This window comes from Artemia sp. Qi Xiang Cuo, chromosome 9, assembly GCF_049724085.1.
Source record: "Artemia sp. Qi Xiang Cuo chromosome 9, ASM4972408v1, whole genome shotgun sequence".
Taxonomy (NCBI): Eukaryota; Metazoa; Arthropoda; class Branchiopoda; order Anostraca; family Artemiidae; genus Artemia; species Artemia sp. Qi Xiang Cuo.
The window spans coordinates 76253888-76276425 of record NC_142802.1 but is presented as its reverse complement, the minus strand read 5'-3'; the positions used below and the strand labels follow the sequence as shown (position 1 = coordinate 76276425).

General features: G+C 33.6%; 2 protein-coding genes across 3 annotated transcripts in view; one reads left to right on the top strand and one right to left on the bottom strand.

Annotated features, from left to right (window-relative positions):
* Nucleotides 1–22538, bottom strand: part of LOC148949030 (uncharacterized) — a 387072-nt gene that overhangs the window by 34794 nt on the left and 329740 nt on the right. The window contains exons 48-50 of the mRNA XM_089095093.1: nt 16825–17045; nt 8039–8198; nt 4110–4345 (exon numbers count right to left, since the gene is read on the bottom strand). Coding sequence (XP_088951219.1) covers nt 4110–4345; nt 8039–8198; nt 16825–17045 — 617 coding nt within the window. The remainder of the gene's footprint in view (nt 1–4109; nt 4346–8038; nt 8199–16824; nt 17046–22538) is intronic.
* Nucleotides 11135–12448, top strand: LOC148949032 (uncharacterized). Of its 2 annotated transcripts, XM_089094185.1 has the most exons (3): nt 11180–11440; nt 11525–11669; nt 11835–12448. In XM_089094185.1, exons 1-3 carry the CDS (start codon nt 11180–11182, stop codon nt 12446–12448), a joined length of 1020 nt encoding a protein of 339 aa, XP_088950311.1. The 2 variants fall into 2 exon arrangements, with proteins under 2 accessions (XP_088950312.1, XP_088950311.1); XM_089094186.1 differs by having other exon boundaries at nt 11135–11271; nt 11497–12448.

The following is a 22538-nucleotide window of genomic DNA, read 5'->3' as shown; positions in this document are numbered from 1 at the left end:
ATTTGCAGGAATATAAAATTTGTTCAAATTAAGGAATATCCTTCATTTGAAGATTGGATGAATGAAGGTTTACACTATTATTGGAGAAAGACTTGGAATTTAAAATAGAGACAAGCACGCATATATGCAGAATTTGGGGAGGGGAGTTACAGCCCCAACCCCCCAAAACAAAACATGACAAGCACGCATATACGCAGACGGCCGGCTGCTACGAACGTTCTAAATAACTTCTTAACAGAGTTTATGAGACGGGCCTTGTAACTAGCCACCTTCCGAGTTTGTACTCATCTAGTTTGTTATACAATTTTTATTTTTATCGGACGTTATCTGTAGTCTGGATCTTTTACGCCAATCGGAGGGGAGTCATATCCCCATCCCCCCCCCCCAAAAAAAGAGAACATGACAAGCACGCATATATGCAGAATTTGGGGAAGGGAGTTACAACCCCAACCACCCAAAACAAAACATGACAAGCACGCACATACACAGAATATGGGGAGGGGACGTTTCCCTACGTTCAAATTACATAGCGCTGGAAGCAGACCGGCTGCTACGAACCAGGTGATAAAAATGAGTAGCTTGAATGCAAAGCTGAACAACTTCACAAGAAAACATTGGAGACAACTGACAAAGAAGGTACATTACAAACCCAAATCGGCTTTTTTTTTCATCATAATATATTTCTGGTTTTGATATTGCTGTTTTTTTTTATATTGCCAGTCATCTGTAAAAAGTTTTGAGGATGTTCTAGTTGTGTTTACTTGTGTGATTCGGTGTGGAAAATACATTTGAGTGTATTGTAGTACAAAGTTATCTAAATGGGTTTCGAAAAGCCATTTTGTCAATTCTGAACAATATCAAGGATATCCACATGATTTTTTACTGGGGGGGGAGCTGAGTTGTCAGAAAAATATTTTTGACACAAAAATGTTAATATTTTTTCCGCTTTTCAGCCTTCGGGCTGCCAGGGTAGGGAAAGAAGCCCTCGCCTCAATTTTCCCAATTAACATTAAAAAACAGACTGTCATCTAGCTATCCGGAATAGAGCTCCGTGGTTAATAACTCTGATGGGAATCAGTTATTTAAAACTGAAATGAAGAGGTTTCCCATATAGTTATTCGAAATGTTAAAACTGTATAATATTGCAATGGTATTTAATGTTAAATGACACTGCCAGCTAAGCAATCATACACGAGAAGATTCGACGTCAGAAGAGGAATTTTTTTTTGTTACAAAAATTTGCCAGGTTTGGTAATCGGGTTTTGACCCGGTCAAAACCCGATTGGAAAATAACCTTGAAATTGGAAAAATTCATCACTTAGTACCCCATTTTCGCCCTAAGCGAGGTCAGAGGGGAATCAAAAATTAGAATCTTAATTTGTGCTTTATTTGGAGGATTGACAGGTCGTTTCCTAATAATTCAAGTCTGGGGAGACCGAAAACGACATCAAAATTGAAAAACTCCATCCTTGACGTTTCGGGAGTGTTCCCCCCCCCCTTTTTCCAAAATCAAGCAAATTTTCTTAGACTCGTAGCTTTTGATGGGCAGCAGCAAAAATGTAACTTATATATTTTGAATTTTCTAAAAAAGGGCTAATTCCTTTGATATATCTATTGATATCAGAATTCCATTTTTAGAGTTTCGGTTACTATTGAGCCGAGTCGCTCCTTACGTGCAGTTTGTTACCACGAACTGTTTGAAAATGATTTGGACGATCAATAAAACTAAAATTTATAAAACTAAACTAGTGACAATCGCTTAAATACTTTGGTACCAGAAAGGCCGAGCTTAAGTCCCCTACAATCTCGCCTATTTGACACTCTACATAAGCACGAGAATTTAGTATTTCCTTTAAAATCCACATAGCTCTTTGATATCTCAATGAACAAGGCACACTGAGCAAAACAATTTACGAAGCTTTTAATTCAAACTGTTTATTCAAAAGTAAACACACACAAGCCAAAACAACTACGAATTGAAATAACACATCTCTGAACTAATGGGTAGCTGACAAAATAAGATTATATTTTCAGATCATATTATAACCCTTTTGGACTGACCAAACTAACGTGAAGCTCAAGCCATATGGGTCCAATACTTCAATTTCCGATTCTAAGTTTGAATGATTTAAAAAGAAGTGAGAAAGTGAATAGAATGTACTCAATGTTTAGTTGAAGTTGAACCTGCTACAAAATCCGGAAAAAAAGATCCATCCTCATTTATTTTTGCACCAAAGGTGTCTCAAAACATACGTAAAGTGTTTGAGCTTGCCAGCCAACGGATACGCGTTCAGACGGGCAGATAATTTTGATAGTACTTGGTAAAAAAAATACTTGTGGCAAAGAGAAACAAAAAATATGGTGTTGACTGTAAGATATGCAAGAAAAGCGAATAAAACCCAGTTTGAATCTCTTGAAATCATAAAGAAACACACAGAAAAAGATCAAGAATTATTTTTCGACTACATGGACGTATATATCATTATTTACTGAGATTTCCCCCCTAAAACAGAATGCAAGGTAATTAGGGTGCAAAGTATTTCATTTTCCAAAAGGTGTATATACTTTTCCCACAATTCTGAATAGGATTGGGTAGGCCTGGTCTACCTGTTTGACAGAAAGCCAAATATAGAAGCAAGTACTTAACTTGAGAACGGCAAGCTGCACTAAACCAGATTCATAGTTTCTTACGGTCACTCTACCCCTTCATAGAAGAAGGATATATTCTCAGGTAATATTTGAAATTATTTATCTAAAATGCTAAAATTTAAGTATTTAAATGGTGGTTGGGGGGTATTTTTTTTAATATTAGAGATATTTTTGATCTTTACAACTATTGCCGTAGATATGGCATGTATCCAGGGTTCTTGTTTTTCAGAGGAGGGTGGGGTGAGGGTTTAATATTAAAAATAAATTTTATTTGATAATTTAAATAAGAAGCGCCAAAACATTCATGTCTAAGATTTCGGATAGGTCGGGTGATCAAAAACTTTTCTGTTGTTTTATCATCAAAGTAAAATGACCAAGGATATTTGACCATAAAAATATTTATATCGGAGCATATGTTTGAATATGAAATACAATGTCGCAATATAAGATGAATATGTTACAAAAAATCACGTTTAGTGAGATTCCAGGGACAATAGTCTACATTGATATGGGTTAAAACAACTTTTTTCTTTATGATTAATGCAATAAAATATAATTTTTTTTCACATAACTATGAATAGAAGACTTTGAAAGCAATCAACATTAAAAACCATTTAAATTGGAATAGTTATAATCACAGCTCAAAGCAATCACAACACAAAGGCACATAAAATGGCATGTGTGCATGACTATAGCTCGTAACGATGGGACAGACCTGACCCTAATGCCCCTTTCCTACTAACAGAAAAGGGTCCTTGAAAGCACCAACGAAACAATTCATAATACATTACCAGAACAGAAATTGGAAGCACATTCATGGTCATTGAGGATAGCACTATTTACAAATACTACTATGTCTCTCAGACAGCGTTCAGGTGCTCTCAGACTGAGAGACAGAGATACTGTCAGGGAGACAGACACGTCCTCTCAGACACAGAGATATACGAACTCTCAATGTCAGTGTCCCGTCTAAGTTGATGCAGCGGCTTTCCTTAATTTGGGAATAACAGTGCTCAGAATTCTCTATTTTCGGGCAACAGAAAACCGAAGAAATACCAGGTTAGAGGGTTGGAACGGCCATTGGTTTGGAAGGAGAAAAAGACGTGGTCTCTTACGCATTAATCAAAATATATGATATTCGCTCTCTATAATTTGTGAATAACTATCCCAAGGCGCAGCATTCATGCGCCCATTTGACACCAATCAAGACGGAAACTGCGTTAGTAAGAAGCTGTATCTCTGTGTCAGAGAGTGCGTGAAACAGAAAGATGCGACACAGAGCGACATAAAAAGGCACGTTTGTATAACTATAGCTCGTAACTTTCAGGCACAACTGCTTCTAATGCCTTACCACTGTTAACAGAGTAAGATCCTCTAAAGCGCCTCCGAAACAACTCACAAGACATTACAAGAACACAAACTAGAAGTGCAATTATGGTCAGTAAGATAGCACTACTTACAAAGCCGTAACAGTTAGCCAGTCCGGATACACTGCTATCAAAATATGAGGCACAAATATCATCTTTGGCTAGAGTAGTGCTTGGAACAGTCTTGGATGAGCATTTAGAGGAAATTTCCCATGAGGAAATAAAGCTTGATGTTTTCGAGGGTTTTTCTCCATTTGGTTTTAGAAGATCAGTCTCCAAATCTGATGCAATGTTGCCCAGTACTCCACCATATTGAGCTAGAGTACTGACTAAAAAAGACAAGGAAAAGGGAAGGATAGAAAAAGAAAATAAAGAAAGATAATCTAAAATAATTAATTCATTTCAAATTTTGTACAACAAAAAATAATATATTAAAGTATGGATACTTTTAAAACCCATAATACATTAAAGAACAAAAACACATTAAAACCATACACGTAATACATACGAAACATCAAATCCAAAGAATGAATTTAATTTTAGCTTTTAAATATTGGCTAAAAGTACCCTTAGCAAATTAAATCCAAGTAAACTTAGCCCATAAAAAGGAGAAAGAAAAGAATTAGATATCTGAGTCAGACGTCAATCTAAGAAAAATCCACGCAGAAAACACTAGTCCCCAAACGATTCAGTAAATGAAAATTTATTGGTCAAAAGCCAGCCTATAATTCCCATAAAAAAAAATCTACCGTAAATTTATCGTAAAAGATGAGAAGGGGCGGGGGGGGGGGCAAATATCACTATATACCAACAAATTGTTCCTGGATGATAGCCTAAATCATTGTTCAAAATGACTTCCTCAAAAACCTTGTTGAAAGGATATAGAGAGAAACAAATTTTTAAGCAAATCTTTAGTTTTATTATCCTCAATTATGGCGAAACAAGAACTACTATAAACTAATGTCTTCACTATCATAAAAACAGAAAAAATATCTTAAATAACCCAAAATTTCGGTTAGTGACTCTCATTTTCAAGGTAGACATAATTCGACACACAAGGTACAATTAGATGAACTACGGAATGGAAAAAAGGCAATTGAAATAATTTTTGATACACTTGTCCGATTACAAATTTCCGATTACAAATTTCAGTAAAGAGAAAAACAAGTTTAAAGGGCAGGGACCTTCAAATTTTAGGAAATTCAACTTTAAAGTAATTCAGATTTTACACTGAAGCTGCGATGCAGCTAAGAATTAAATTAAAAAAAGTGTTTTTTTTAACTGAAAGTAAGGAGCGACATAAAACTTAAAACGAACAGAACTCATTCTGTATATGAAAGGGGCTGTCCCCTCTTCAGCGCCTCGCTATTTACGATAAAGTTTTTTATTGTTTAAAAAAACAAAGTTGTGAGACAGAGTCAAACTTTAGCACAAAGAGCGAGGCGTTGAGGAGGGGACAGCCCCTTTCATATACAGAATAACTTTTGTTCGTTTTAAATTTTAATGTAGCTCCTTACTTTCAGTTAAAAAAACTTGTTTTTTTTTATTTAATTTCTGGACGTTTTCAAATTAATTCAGCTTTGATTTGGCTCACCGTACATGAATAAGCAAAACAAAATTTGCATATTAATTTTACTTTTTTTGGCTAAATGGCTTTCTCGAAATCTTGTTCTGACGTAACTTACGAACTAATTTACGTAGCGAACTTCTATATTCGTATATTTTTATTACGTATATTAGGGGGTTCGTCCCTTAGTCAATATCTTGCTCTTTACGATGAAGTTCAAATTTTGTTCCAATTCTTTAAGAATGACCCCTTAATCACAAAGACCCTTAATTAGAATAAATAGTTCTGATGAAAGTACAAAAAAACTTTACCGTAAAGAGCAAGGTAATAACTAGGAGACGAACCCAATCATATACGTAATAATTTCTGTTCGTTTTCGAACAGAATAATTTCTGTTCGGTTTGTCCCTTTTTCAATATCTTGCTCTTTACGATGAAGTTCAAATTTTGTTCCAGTTCTTTAGGAATGACCCCTTAATCACAAAGGCCGTTAATTAGAATAAATAGTTCTGATGAAAGTACAAAAAAACTTTACCGTAAAGAGCAAGGTAATGACGAACCCAATCATATACGTAATAATTTCTGTTCGTTTTAAATTTTGATGTTGCTCCTTACATTCAGTTGAAATTTTTTTTTTTATTTATTTATTATATTTCTGATCGTTTTTTAAATAATGCTGGGAAATCCGGCACCCTTTCATAGCAATGCCGCTTCCTCAATGAAAACTTCCTCCATGTAACGATCCTCCAACGTAACTCCCAATCCCCCCCAACTATTATAAAAAATCCCCCCTGAAAACCTCTGTGTACTTCCCAATAACCAATACTATATGTAAACATTGGGCAAAGTTCATAACTTGCAGACCTTGTCCCGGGGACTGTGGGGAATTAAGTCATCCTCAAAGATATAGTTATTGTATCTTTAGACCATGCTGAACAAAATGGCAATCTCGAAATTTTGATCGGGTGACTTTGAGAAGAAAATGAGCGCTGGAGGGGGCCTAGTTGCCCTCCATTGTTTTTGGTCACTTAAAAAGGGCACTGAAACTTTTAATTTCCATTCGAATAACTCACCCCGCGATATTTTAGGACCACTGGTTCGATAGGATCACCCCTGGAAAAAAACAAAAAAAAAAACAAAACAAAACAAATAAACACGCCTCCGTAATCTTTCTTCTGACAAAAAAACAAAATCTCACATTTTTACAGATAGGAGCTTGAAACTTCTGTAGTAGGGTTCTCTGATACGCTGAATATGATGGTATGATTTCCATTAAGGATCTATGAATTTTAGGGGGTGTTTCCCCCTTTTTTCGAAAATAAGGCAAATTTTCTCAGGCTCGTAACTTTTGATGAGTAGAACTAAACTTGATGAAATTTATATTTTTGAAATCAACAGAAAAATCTGATTCTTTTGATGTATCTAATGGTATTGAAATTCCATTTTTTAGACTTTCGGTCACTATTGAGCCGGGTCGCTCCATGCTTACAGTTCGTTACCACGAACTGTTTGAAACACACTGGAAGCAAAACACCCAAATAAAGATTCAATTTTATTGCCAGAGACGCATTATTTTTTTTATGGTATTATGAAAACAACCTTTTCATCTGAAGAAGAGATATGTTTGCCTAGCTAAATAGATTGAAAAAAAAAATAAGGATTCAAATTACTGAGTAAATATAACTTTTTTCGAAGTAATCTTTTTGTAAACTGGTAGAGCGTAATTTAAGGTGAATAGGGAAGTCAAACTTCACATATTAAATAGTAAATTACTTTAGATTAATCAAGAAAATAAAAATCTGATCTTAAATGTTGCTCTACAATACATTGAAAAGTGCATAGAGAAATTATAAATTAGTCTTTAATGATGCCCTAAACCCTGATGTAATAAAAGAGAACAGTGCGAATTTATTTTTTTTTGAAAAAAAGAGGTAAATTTGAGGACAGAAGATAGAATTCACAAGGACTGCGATGATAGGGTTCAAACCGAGTGTTTTGTCTACTGAAGCCCCCCCCTCCCACCTGATTTTCTCTTGGTTAACAAATAATGATTTTCTGTGATACGAAGTGCATTTCCCACAATCTAATTTGAAATGCACTTTTATCAGATGAATTTCTGACTTAAAGTGTGTACAAGTCCGATTTTTTACTACTGTTACTAACTATTAGTCACAGCGCCAAGCCACCACAGCTGCGCAAACTTCTTCCCCTCCCCCCAACTCTGATCAGAACTTCACTCTTTACTTCCTCTAATGAAGTTTTAATTTCTCTAAGGACGTTTTTCTTTCATTTGGCCACAGCTGTATCTAATGGTTCATGGGTACAGCACATACTCTGGCAGACATGTCTTTCATCTCTTTTTCATTCATCTTTTATTATACATTATTTGTCATGTATAAAACAAGAAGAAAGAAGAACAAATAAAAATAAAAAGAAGAAAAGGATAGAATACAAACCTGGTCCACTAATTCCACAAATTCTTCTTTCAAGATGGCAAGATACCACAAGATCCTTTGTTTTCACAGATAGGTGCCCAGAAGAAAAGGAAACAATTACTCCATAATTAAAAAATGGCAATATTGTGGGTTTCGAATCAACTAATACAGTTTGATCGGCCTGGAAAATAAAATGAAAAATAAATCAAAGTTTTCATTTTTCATCCTAATATAGATTTCCATCAATAAAATAATATTTAAAAAAATCTGAAAAGTTTAAACCAAAACCAGGAGGAGGGAGGCCCAACAAAATGTGATTCTCTTACCCCTCAAACAAAAATTACATTGCTTCATATGTTCTGCTAACTTATTCATTTATACTGAGGTGTATTACCCCTCCGCATTCCCAAGGGAAATTCTACTTATATTACAGGTTGGAAACCATAACACAAGTGGAAAAAAAAATCTGCAAAAAAATTCACCTTGGTAGGTCTTTAAGCATAGAGCCATTAACATAAAATCCCTCAGAACCTGCCAAACTAAAATTATAACGATTATTTGGATTTAAGCTCTATTTTGACCCCGTGAATGTTGAAGCTAGATAGTTTGTTCTCTTCATCCCCCTTTCCATCCCATTCCTCCCCCTTTGCGTCAAGGCTTCATTAAATGAGGTAAAGAAGATACTCAAAGGCCAGGAAGAGAGTACTGAAAAAACTCGCGTCACCTATCCAAGTTTTGCAGCATATTTTAATGAAGACCTGTGCAGCTATTGTTACGGCATATTACAGGGTGAGGGGGGAGGCTTGTTAGGAAAATACTAAAAAAAATTTATATAAAAATATGCACCTCCCTGTTTTTAATGACAAAAAAGGAATAAAACCTAAATTTTCCATGATGAGTCCCCCCCCCTATCACTCTTTATATAGTTGTAATTTTGTCTGTGACCTTGTAAGGGCTTTTATACAGAGTTTACGCTTTAAATTGAAATTGAAAATCCCTAACGGAACATGTGAAGAAGCAAGATGACAAAACAAGTCATTTGAACAAATACTTGGGATTATGATCACAACGCGGTGGATGAAAAAACTGCTAAATGTGATGGCACATTTTTTGTAGTAGAAGTTAATACCAAAGAAAGTACATGACTTGTGTCGGTGATAGGCTAATTCGAAAAAATAAATATGCGAAACTGTAAAACAAATTAAAAATAGGTCATATTATTTTGGGAAGGGGCCTGGATCAGAAATATCCCCCTTCCGTTGTGTGTGTGCTTCTGCATTCCTCAATATGACAAGATGTACAATTAATCTTTCTTTGAACAAATGTACAGGACAGGTTTTTTTTTAAATACATTTTTTTTAGGTATTTTTCACTGATTTTGTTGTTTGTTTTTTTCGGTAGAATATTTAAAAACAACAGAGCTGCTCCACCCCACCACCACTCAATTTTGAAAATAGACTTGCCCCTACTCTAATTTCTATTAATTTGACTTGGGAAGAGGCTTAGAGTGATTTTACGAGAATAGGGAGAAAAGAGAGCGGAGTCCTTGAAACGAATGTTTTGTAAAATATGAAGAATGGCTACTTATCCCCTAATTGTGTTACCAAGAATAAAATTGTAAAAGTAACTCTGATTTAAACAGAACCAAATCGGAATAAATAACTGAAAAAAGCCAAAAGAAAAAAGAAATAGATAGAAATGATAATCTGTCACAGAAATCAAAATGTGAAAGAAGGAAGTGAACAGGGTTGATATTGCAAAAATACTGCTTCTTCACCGTGGCAATTATGAACGGGAGTTCTGCTTTTAGTTAAGGTCATTGATCTTTCCCTAAAATTGAAGCACTGTTATGTTTATATTGTTCTTGCATGTTGTATTGGCTAAATATTGTGGATCACCATACAAAATAAAAGCACTAAGATACGAACATATACTTTTCTTCGGCATCTGGGATATGCAAATTTAACAAATTTTTTTAGTTTTGCTGATATAAAAGAATAGCCAGATAGTTTCTATCATGCACAATTTTCATGCAAAATATATTTTTAAAAAATTTCTCACAAGTGTTAGTGCTTGTTTTTTCGGACTTATTTATACTATCTCTTGTCATTTTATTTTAATACTATACAAAGTTACGCGAGCTTCAATTTTCAAATCATATCTGTTGGGCCCCGGCCCAATATATATAAAACATATATATATATATATATATATATATATATATATATATATATATATATATATATATATATATATATATATATATATATATATATATATATATATATATATATATATATATATATATATATATATATATATATATATATATATATATATATATATATATATATATATATATATATATATATATATATATATATATATATATATATATATATATATATATATATGAATACAAATATTTCTTGGGGAAATTGACACCCTAATATTTTCTGGCCAAAAAATCGATCTATATAGGTCACGAGTTCGAGAAAATTCGTGGAGAGTTTTAATTTTAGGGAAAAATACATATGACTGACGTCATGTTTATATACACGGTATGTTAATGACGTCAAAATAAAAGTTCAAAATAGGGATAAAATCCTTTTTAATAGACAGTGTATAGAAAATTCAAAAAAAATACCAGATATTTCGGTCACATATACAGAGACCGTCATCAGTAGTAAAACTCTTTAATAGACAGTGTATAGAAAATTCACCTAAAATACCAGATATTTCGGTCACATAGACAGTGACCGTCATCAGTAGTAAAATTAGTTTTACTTCTGATGACGGTCACTGCATATGTGACTGAAATGTCTGGTATTTTTTGTGAATTTTCTATATACTGTCTATTAAGAAGGATTTTATCCCTATTTTGAACTTTTATTATATCGTCATGGAAAGGCAGTGTGGTCTCCGAAATTATCTGCGTTAATGACGTCATCAAGTAATTTAAAAGGTTGCATTCATATTGTATCCATACATGACGTCACATACAAGTTCACATCATAATCTGTTTCAATGACGTCATTCATAGAATAAAAAACAAGAGTTGTCTAGGAAAATATATCAGTCTATTTTTGAAAAGCAAGTAGCTATACAAGCATACAGACAACAAGTACAAATATAAAAATTCAGCATTATACCTTTAGTGATATGGCTCTAAGTTTTGGAAACTTTGGGCTTGACCCAGATTCGCAGCTTATGACTGGAGTGACCGAATTTACAAACCAAGAAGACATATATCTGTACAGATTGGTTTCGCATATAAAAACTCACAATGGAGAAAAACCCTATGATTGTGAAGCATGCAAAAAAAAATTTTCTACCAAGAACAATTTGACTAGGCATATGAGAGCCCACACTGGTGAAAAACCATATGAGTGTGAAGAATGTAAAAAGAAATTTTATTTGGCAGTTTCCTTAAATGAACATATGAGAATGCACACTGGTGAAAAACTACATGAATGTGAAGTGTGCCAAAAGAAATTTCCTTGGAAGTATAGACTGGCTACACATATGAGAACTCACAATGGAGAAAAACCCTATGAATGTGAAGCATGCAAAAAGAAATTTTCTTCGAAGTTCAATTTGGTTTTGCATATGAGAATTCACAGAGGAGAAAAACCATATGAATGTGAAATATGCAAAAAGACATTTTTACGGAGACGGAGCTTGAATCTACATATGAGAACCCATACTGGTGAAAAACAGCATGAATGTGAAGTATGTAAAAAGAAATATTATTGGGCATTTTCTTTAAATGAGCATATGAGAATGCACACTGGTGAAAAACTTCATGAATGTGAAGTGTGCAAAAAGAAATTTCCTTCGAAGTACAGATTGGCTACGCATATGAGAACTCACAATGGAGAAAAACCCTATGATTGTGAAGCATGCAAAAAGAAATTTTCTACCAAGAACAATTTGACTAAGCATATGAGAGCCCACACTGGTGAAAAACCATATGAATGTGAAACATGCAAAAATAAATTTTCTTCGAAGTTCAATTTGGCTGTACATATGAGAATTCACAGTGGAGAAAAACCATATGAATGTGAAACATGCGAAAATAAATTTTCTACCAAGTCCTATTTGGCTAGTCATATAAGAACCCACACTGGTGAAAAACCATATGAATGTGACGTGTGCAAAAAAAAACTATCTTCGAAGTTCGTTTTGGCTCAGCATATGAGAACGCACACTGGTGAAAAACCCTATGGATGCGAAACATGCAAAATGGAATTTTCTTTCAAGTGCAGTTTGGCTAAGCATATGAGAACTCACAATGGAGAAAAACCCTTTGAATGTGAAGCATGCAAAAAGAAATTTTCTATCAAGAGCAATTTGACTAGGCATATGAGAACCCACGCTGGGGAAAAACCATATGAATCTGAAGAATTCAAAAGTGGTACGGGGTGTTAGTCCTACTCGTTTTTGTGGTGATTTTGTGTTTTTTCCAAAATTGACATTTTATTCATTTAAATTTCTGCTAGTTTTATGCTTCAATAAAATTTTATAATTTAACCTTCAATCTTCTTTGGTTTTAATGTAGCTCCGCTTTTTTTTTATTTTGTTTTCTATAATTGCTCAATAATATCTATGAGCCTGAAAAATACACCTAATTTTTGAAAAAGGGGACTCCCCCCCCCCAGAAAAGAAAATCAAGTGATCTTGTCAATGTCTACTATTCTGCCTAGTAAAGGACGAACATCGACACCTAGTATCCTATAATTAATTATTTTGACAACAAATTGGATTGAAATAAAAAGTCACCATTAGAATCACCATTGCCAAAAAGCAAAGGAAATTACAGTCCTCTGGCTTAGAGAACAAGGGAAATAACTTTTTTGCAATAGTAGCACTGATTTGTCCTTTAATCCGTTTTATTCCTTCCTTGCTAGTAGGACATTGGAACATCAGAAAGAGTAGTTTAAGGACTCATTCCAAAAGAAGTCACTATATCTAGTGCCTTTTGTAATGAATAAAATAATATATTAAAAAATTAAATATTTTGACAAAAAATCTGCTTCTACATATAGTATTATCTCTTTAAACGAGCAAAATTGCGTATTTGTGAATGTATATATTTTTTTTTATCGAAAACGACTCCTTATTTTTTCGGTAGAACTGGCATCCAAGGATCTTTTGCTTAAAAAAACGATCTATTCAGGTCACGAATTTGAGAAAATTCGTTACGAGCCTTAATTTTGGAGAAAAAGATTTTTGTGAGCGACGTCATAATTCTGAACACATTGTAAAGCACAGAAACCTCATATTTGACTCAGTAGTGGTATGTATCGTTTTTAGTGTCTATGACGCAGGCAAAATTACGCAAGATATATATGATTGACAAGAAAAATCTTATGATTGACGGCATATTATGAGTACATTTCAAGAGAATACAATACATCATTCACCTAAGGTAAAGGATATTGCAAGTTGTATATCGACCGTTGGTCAGTGAAACATTTCAATTGGCATCCTGCCTCAAGATGCCTTAAATTGGCATCCTAGCATTTTCTGGTCTACAAAAACGATCTATATAGGTCATGAGTTTCAAAATTGGTTAACAGCCTTAATTTTTGGGGAAAAAATGCCGTGACTGACGTGATATTTATGAGCATATTTCAAGAGCTACATGTAATATTTGCTTCAGTGGTTTTATCGTTTTTTTTAGTGTCTATGATACAGGCAACATTACTCAAGAAAAACGTAGCTAGGTTAAGTATAAAGTACCTTATAATTATTAAGTATAAGTATAAAGATTAAGTATAAATATAAAAATAAAGATCATAAATATGAAGCATAAAAAGTAAGAATAAAATATAAAACAAAGAAAGCCAAGCATAAAATATCAAGTGCAATGAGTCTTTTTGTGAAAGGCGTTTCTAGCAGTTTCATAATACCTAGTGGACAAATCAATAACCTAGACCATTAAAAATACAGGAATATACGGTTAGATTACTTGCGACAACGAAACTTTAAACGAGTCGAAATTACAGTAGCGAGTTTTAAAAGTGACAGCGAGAATTACAAGTCACAGCGAGAATCAGAATTTGTAAAAAACATTTTGGGAAATTGGCAGCCTGGGGTTTTCTGGCCTGCAAAAAGAACCTACAAGGATCACGAGTTTACAATACCTAGAGGACAAATGAACCACCTACATCATCAAATATGACAAGACCAATCCGAGAAGCTAAGGTAAATGGTATTGAAAAATGTCCAAAGTAATGATAAACCAAAATGAAGAATAAAAAATATATAGTTAAAATACCCGCGTCAGCAACGATTACAACAAGTCAAAAGCAAATGTGGAGAACAAAGAAATATCCGGCTTGAAGATAAACGGCAGCAATAATTAAATCGAATTAGAAACAAAAGTGAAGGACAAAGAAATATGCGGTTAAAAGATATACCATAGGGATAAATGACAGCAAGAATTAAAATCGGTATCGAGAAAGCGAGTATCAAAACATGTCAAAAATGAAGTTCTAAATACAGCAGTTTTCTTTAAAATGCGCCATTAAACAGCTGTCTATTTTTTTCCACTGCCCCACTAGCTGTGGGGGGGGGAACGGAAGGGAAAAACAAACTTGCTGTCGAAGCGGAATATTGTAGTTTAAGCAACTTTTCTTGATTTTTAAGCCAATATATTTCCCTTGTTGTTCAAGCCAAGGGGCTATAAGTTTCCTGTATAGGGGTTTGGGACAAGACGGTTCTAATACTGTGTTGTTTTTTTTTTGTCTGATTCAAGTTTTAAGAGTTATGACCTGTTTCATTTTTTATTATGGGGCGTGATCGTCTCTTACTAGGTTGCTAGCTACCGCTGCAACCCGGACTCTTTATGATAAAAATCTAAAAGTAGATATTGGGATTAATTGACTCTGATACTTTTCTCTGTCATACTTTCTTTTCTTTCGTCCACTTCTTGGCACCTTGTCAATGTTTAAAATCATTCTCATAAAATCTCATGTCGGGTAGTAAGAACCTAGCAAAAGAAGCAAAACACAAAAGTAATTTTAAAATTTTAAGGTACTTTTATAGTTTTAACTAAAAAAAAATTATTGCTCAGACACCAACAATATTTTTGCAGTTAACTTTAGCGATCCTGAACTGAGAACTAAAATAAAATAAATTATCGGCAGTTAAACGTCTATTAATATTGCATTCACTTATTACATCATATATGGTTACAAATTATGATTATGATCATCATTCATCAAGCTTGTACATAAAAATACAGTTTTTTTGTAAAAAGTGATTCTATTTTAAAAACTTATTGTTTTTTAATTACAAAAGGCACTAGATGTAGAAAATTCCTTTAAGATGAGCCATTAAACAGCTCCCTTTGATTTTCCAGTGCCCAGCTATCTGAGTGGAAAAAAAAAAACGGAAAAAAAGATGCCTTCGATCCAGAATATCGTGGTTGGAGCCACTTGTCTTGATTTTCAAACCAATATATTTTCCTTGTTATTCAAGCCAAGGGACATCTAGTTTCCTATATAGGGGTATTGGATAAGGCTGTTCTAACAGTATACTTTTTTTTTATCTGAGTCTAGTTTTAGGAGTTATGGGCTATTTTGTTTTTCACTATGGGACGTGACCATCCCTTACTAGATTGCTAGCTACCGCTGCAACCCGGATAGCAAATTTTGAAACATAAATTCAGTTTCTTCTCTAAAGTGTATGAGATTTCTTTGGTCAAACACTATATTATATATTTTGATCAAAATACTTATGATATTTGACCAATAGAGAGTGTCAAAACTCAAGACAATAGTCAAAATCCTTTGGTACAGATAAAATTTAATCTTATTGCAAAAATGAACTGCGATGTTTTTCAAGTTGGAATTTGTGCTAAACAAATACCTACTGTCATTTAATCTAATAGGATCTTTTTTAATAGAACAAAATCTCTGTTTTTTTAATATATTTATATCGAATTTGATGTTGGTTGCGGAGATGGAGTAAAGACGAAGAAGACGGTAAGGAAATTGGAGAAGCTGAGAAATATAATATCGGATGTGGGGACAGTGTTGCTACTAAAATTTCCACTACGACTCTGAAAGCCATTACAAATATTACTATTTTTAATACCAAATAAAACCAATTAAAAACGAAAAGACACTAACTATGAAATGCTTCAACAAAATACAAAAAATCTTAAGTCAGAACTTAAAGCGAACTAACTCATGTAAGAGGTCAAATTTTAAGACAAGCTTAAAAATCATTGAAGCATATGAAGTAATAAATAAGAAGTGATTTCAAGGAATAAGGAAGCGAAGGAAATTCCAGCCTCCTTGAAATTTCATGTTCGCTTTTTCACGACCGTGAGGAAGCGTGTTGAAGTAGTATTGAAGTAAATAACGAAATAGTGCTAGTTATGATGCTATTGAATTTAAAATATTATTGAAAGATGAATTGTTTTCTAAGCATGATTTTGAGGATTAATTTAGTTGGTTTCGAAATTGGTAGATTAATAATCAAGTTATTGTTTTATTTTTTTATCCTTTAATATTATTTTGCGCTTTTACCGAAAGGACTTAAGCGTTGAGTATTTTGAAAATGATAGAAGGGGAAATGCTGCTGTTGTTAGTTTTTTTTAAAACCCCTTCTGGGGTAAAAGGAAAATTTCTTTGTTGGTTTTGCGAATTGAAATAATCCTCTCTTCTCCGTATCATGCCATTTGGAGAGGTTGTAATTTGCGTTTTTTGTTAAAAAAAAAGGTAGTGAAATTGAAGGCCTAAAAAAAACCTAAGGCCTAAAAACCTGAGGCCTGATAGGCCTAAAAAACTCACCTTAATAGCACCAGGAATAAATTCGATTTTGTGGCTGCCAAGAAGAAATATTAGAGATTCGTATAATTTAGATCCTTTTTTGTTTCTTTCCAATATGAGAGAGAAATTTTTAGTTTCAAAATTTCGGAAGAGTAAGTAGCTGCAACCCGTACTTGGTTCAAAATCGATGTGGCTTCCTCTGAAAGTTATGACATTTCCAGGTAAGATAACAGTGGCAGAATCTGCAAAGAAAAAGTTTATTAAATAATTAGCTTAAGTTATTATAATTTCATAATAATTAGTATATAAAAGGTGCTATGAAATCAAATGAATATTCAAAGTCGGCCCAAAGGATAAAAAGTAAGATAACATACAGAATTTATGCTGCTAAAATAAAAACGTAGTTTTTATCAGCCTTTGGTTACTATCTAAATTTGTTATCATTTTATAATAATTAGAATACAAAAGGTGCTATGAATTCAAACGAACATCAAAGTCGGGTCAAAGGATAAAAAGCACAAGAACCAGGGACGTACGCAGGGGGGGGGCTCCGAGCCCGCCCCCCCCCCCGAAATTATAATAATTAGAATACAAAAGGTGCTATGAATTCAAACGAACATCAAAGTCGGGTCAAAGGATAAAAAGCACACAAACCAGGGACGTACGCAGGGGGAGGGCCTCCGGGCCCGGCCCCCCCCCGAAATCTCACGATTTTTTTTCATTTTCCCGTAATTTTCTGATTTTTCTCACAGAATAATGGGTTTGAAGGATTTGCCCCCCCCCCCGAAACAAATTCCTGCGTACGTGCCTGTTTTATCTGCTTTTGGTTAGTTTTAAAAATTCACTTAGTTCAAACTTTTTCAAACCCTTTAGATAAATTAAATAAAAAAACAAAGAAAAGTTTTTTAAACTGAAAGTAAGGAGCGACATTAAAACTTAAAACGAACAGAAATTATTCCGTATATGAAAGGGGCTGTCCCCTCCTCAACGCCTCGCTCTTTACGCTAAATTTTTTTATTTTTTTAAAAAACAAATTTTTGAGACAGCGTCAAATTTTACCGTAATTAGCGTGGCATTGTGGAGGGGACAGCCCCTTTCATATACGGAATAATTTCTGTTCGTTTTAAGTTTTAATGTCGCTCCTTACTTTCAGTTTAAAAAACTTGCTTTTTTTTATTTAATTTCTGATCGTTTTTTAGTTAATGCAGCTTTTATTTTGGCTAACCGTCATTGAATAAGTAAACAAAATTTGCATAAAAATTTTACTTTTCTTTCGCTAAATGGATGTCTTTACAAATTAACTTACGTAACTAACTTCTATATTCGTATATTTTTCTTCTGGCAAAAAATACAAAGCTGCAGATTTTTGCAGATATAAGCTTGAAACCTAAGTAATAGAGTTTTTTGATACGCTGAATCTGACGGTGTCATTTTCATTAAAGTTCTTTCACTTGTAGGGGATGTTTCCCCCCTCTTTAAAAAATCAGGTAAATTTTCTCAGGCTCGTAACCTTTGATGAGTAATACTAAACTTAATAAAATTTATATATTTAGAATCAGCATTATAAACACATTCTTTTGATACTTTTATTGACATCAAAATTCCGTCTTTAAAAGTTTGGATTACAATTGAGCCGTATCGCTTGTTTTTTTATTTTTTTTTTATTACGTATATGTTATTACGTATATGAGGGGGTTCTCCCCTTAGTCAATACCACGCTCTTTGCGTTAAAAGTTAAAAAAAAATTTAATTCACAAACCCCTGAATCACAAAGACCGTTTAATTAGAATAGATAGCTCTTTTGAAAGCACTAAAAAAAACTGTAGCGTAAAGAGCGGGGTATTGACTTGGGGGAGAACCCCCTCACATACGTTATAATTTCTGTTCGTTTTAAGTTCTAATGTTTCTCCTTATTTTCATTTGAAAAACTTGTTTTTTTTATTTAATTTCTGATCGTTTTTTAAATAATGCTTGGAAATCCGGCACCCCCTTTATAGAAATGTCCCTTACCCCAAAGAAACATCCTCCAAGGAAAGATTCTCCAGAGTAACCCCCTCCTCTAGCCCCCCCCCTCCAGAAAAAAATCCTTCCTGAAAATGTCTGTATACTTCCCAATAACCAATAAATAATGCTGGCAAGTCCGGCGCCCCCTTCATGGCAATTTCCCTTCCCCCATGAAAACTTACTTCATGGAAAGATCCTCCAACATAACCCCCGACCCCCCCTTGCCTCCCACTACCACAAAAAACCCTCCTGAAAACGTCTGTATACTTCGCAATAACCAATACTATATGTTAACATGGGGTAAAGTTCATAACTTTTAGCCCTCCCCCCGAAGAATTCAGGGGATTAAGTCATCCTAAAAGACATATTTATAATATTTTAGACCATGCTGAACAAAATGGCTATCTCAAAATATTTGATCGGGTGACTTTGGGAAAAAATAAGCGTGGGAGGGGGCCTAGTTGCCCTCCATTTTTTTTGGTCACTTAAATAGGGCACTAGAACTTTTAATTTCCGCTCCAATGAGCCCTCCCACGATATTTTAGGACCACTGGGTCGATACGATCACTCCTGAGGAAAAAAAAAAAAAAACAAAAAAAAAAAAAATAAAAACGCATCCGTGATCTTTCTTCTGGCAAAAAATGCAAATTCCCCATTTTTGTAGATAGGAGCTTGAAACCTCTACAGTTGGGTTCTCTGATACGCTGAATATGGTGGTGTAATTTTCATTAAGGTTCTATAACTTTTAGGGGGTCTTTCCCCCCTTTTTTGAAAATCAGCCAAATTTTCTCAGGCGCGTAACTTTTGATGGGTAGCACTAAATTTGATGAAAGTTATATATTTGAAATTAGCATTGAAATCTGATTCTTTTGATGTATCTATTGGTATCAAAAACCCGTTTTCTAGAGTTTCAGTTACCATTGAGCCGGGTGGCTCCTTACTTACAGTTCGTTACCACGAACTGTTTGATTATATTTTTTGGTTACTTTCAAAAATACTTTAGAAAATTGCGGTAAAATGTTATTAAAAACTGGCATTCTTGCAATATATCTTTAACCTATAAATATCCCAAAATCTTGTTTAAAAAACAACTTTTTCCATATTTGCAGCCAAAAAGTGCTGCTGTACACTGGCTGCCAAAAATAAAAGAAAATTCTAAGCAAAAAATTGTGTTACATATAGCTATTGATCCATTTGCGTTGACTGATAACGTATGAGAAATCGCTAGATACCTCTTTTTCAATTTTGTGCTTGTTCAAAACATAGTATTTGCTATAATTTTTCTCGCACTCTTGTAACTTAAAGCTGCAGATACTCATGTTTTCTGAAGATATGCTCTTCTTGGTTTTTTATTTCCAAAGTTTTCTAGACTACAAAGATTAGTTTGAGATTGCTGCAAAGAATGCAATTAAAACGCAGCGTAGTTTTATTTTAGATAATATTTTATTTTGTTTTGTTAATGTAATTATGATTGTTTTTCAAGACAAATTTCCTAGTGTCGTATCATACGAGTTCATCAACTTCATTAACCAGCATTAACCTTGAAAAACTCCCAACCGGCAGACACTTGAAAACTGAAAACAGACAGCTGACACTTGATTTAGACAAATGAAATAGAATTGTCAACGGTTATTCATTTATCCAGCTTCTTATGTAGAGATCTCAAATAATTTATCTCCAATTTACTATGTATTTTGATGGCAACCATTAATGAAGTACTTGATGTTTGATTTTTGGATTTATTGTTAATTAGTGCAGTGGTAATAATCTGTGACGTTTCTACGCTAGGGATTACTATTTTAGTTCATAAAGCATAATTTATTATTTCAAACGTCAACTGTTTAAAAATTGTCTTTGCTAATAGAGGGATATGTATTGAACAGTATAACTTTTTAAAGATTGCTTTAAAGATACCAATTGAAATATTTTATTTCCTGATAATAGGTGGTTGTTTATGAAAGGATCACTATAATTTTCCAAAAACCGTTGGAAACATTTTATTTGCAGATAAAAGATGGTAGATTATCTATTGACAAGCAAAACTTTCTAAAGAATGTTCCATAAATAAACGTTATACATTTTATTTGAGATGATAGTTGGTAGACTATCCGTTGATCAGTAAGCCTTTTTAAAGATTGTTCTGAAGATTGCCATTAATTTTGTTGTATTTACTGATGATAGATGGTATTTTATGCGATGATCAGCAAAACTTTGTAAAGAATGTTGCAAAAATAAGCATTATACATTCTATTTGAGATGAAAGCTGGTATATTATCCGTTGATCAGTAAACCTTTTTAAAGACTGTTCTGAAGACCACCATTTATTATATTCTATTTGTTGCTGATAGATGGTAGTTTTATGTATTGATCAGAAAAACTTTCCTAGAAATGTTCCGAAAATCAGCATTATATATTCTATTTCAGAAAATAGCTGGTAGATTATCCGTTGATCAGTAAACCTTTTTAAAGATTGTTCTGAAGATTGCCCTTAATTATGTTCTATTTGCCGATGATAGATGGTAGTTTATGTATTGATCAGCAAAACTTTCTAAAGAATGTTCCAAAAATAAGCATTATACATTTTATTTGAGATGATAGCTGGTAGATTATCCGTTGATCAGTAAACCTTTTAAAGATTGTCATTAGTTATGTTCTATTTGCTGATGATAGATGGTAGTTTATGTATTGATCAGAAAAAAACTTTCTAAAGAATGTTCCAAAAATAAGCATTATGCATTTTATTTGAGATGATAGCTGGTAGATTATCCGTTGATCAGTAAACCTTTTTAAAGATTGTCATTAATTATGTCCTATTTGCTGAAGATAGATGATAGTTTATGTATTGATCAGCAAAACTTTCTAAAGAATGCTGCAAAAATAAGCATTATACATTCTATTTGAGGTGATAGATGGTAGATTATCTGTTGATCGGTAAACGTTTTTAAAGAATGTTCTGAAGATTGCCATTAATTATGTTCTATTTGCTGATGATAGATGACAGTTTGTTTACTGATCAGAAAAACTTTCTATAGAATGTTCTAAAAATAAGCATTATACATTCTATTTGAGATGATAGCTGGTAGATTATCCGTTGGTAAGTAGGACCTCCTGTTTCAGCTAGACTTTCAAGATTCCTGGATATCAGGTAAAGTGGAAACAACCAATCCTCTCCACAAATACAATACAAGCAAAGTATATATAATATAAGCAAAGTACAATATAAGAAACATCATCCATAATGACTTGGATTCTTTGATTCGACCGTAAACAATCTCACTACTTAAACCTATAAAGAGCTTTTCTAACAGTTCATGGTAACGAACTGTGAGTAAGGAGCGACCCGGCTCAATAGTAACCGAAAATCTAAAAACTGAATTTTGATACCGACAGATACATCAAAAGAATTTGATTTTTATGCTGATTACAAATTTATAAGTCGCATCAAGTTTAGTCTTGCCCATCAATTGTTACGGGCCTGAGAAAATTTGCCTTATTTTCAAAAAAGGAGAAAAAAAACCCTAAAATTCATAGAATCTTAATGAAAATCACACAATCAGATTCAGCGTATACAGATGTTTTCAGTGGGATCTTTTTCCGGTAGGGGAGGGGGTCGGGCAGAGGGGGTTACGCAGGAGGTTCTTTCCACGGAGGAAGTTTTCATGGGGGAGGGATATTTCTATGAAGGGGGCGCTGGATTTCCCAGCATCAATTAAAAAATGATCAAAAATTAT

What these genes read in the sequence shown, in the direction of transcription:
- LOC148949032 (XM_089094186.1), top strand. Translation starts at nt 11,180, where the DNA reads ATGGCTCTAAGTTTTGGAAACTTTGGGCTTGACCCAGATTCGCAGCTT. An exon ending in AACCAAGAAGACATATATCT is followed by an intron (nt 11,272 to 11,496) that starts GTACAGATTGGT and finishes ACATGAATGTGA; the next exon opens with AGTGTGCCAAAAGAAATTTC.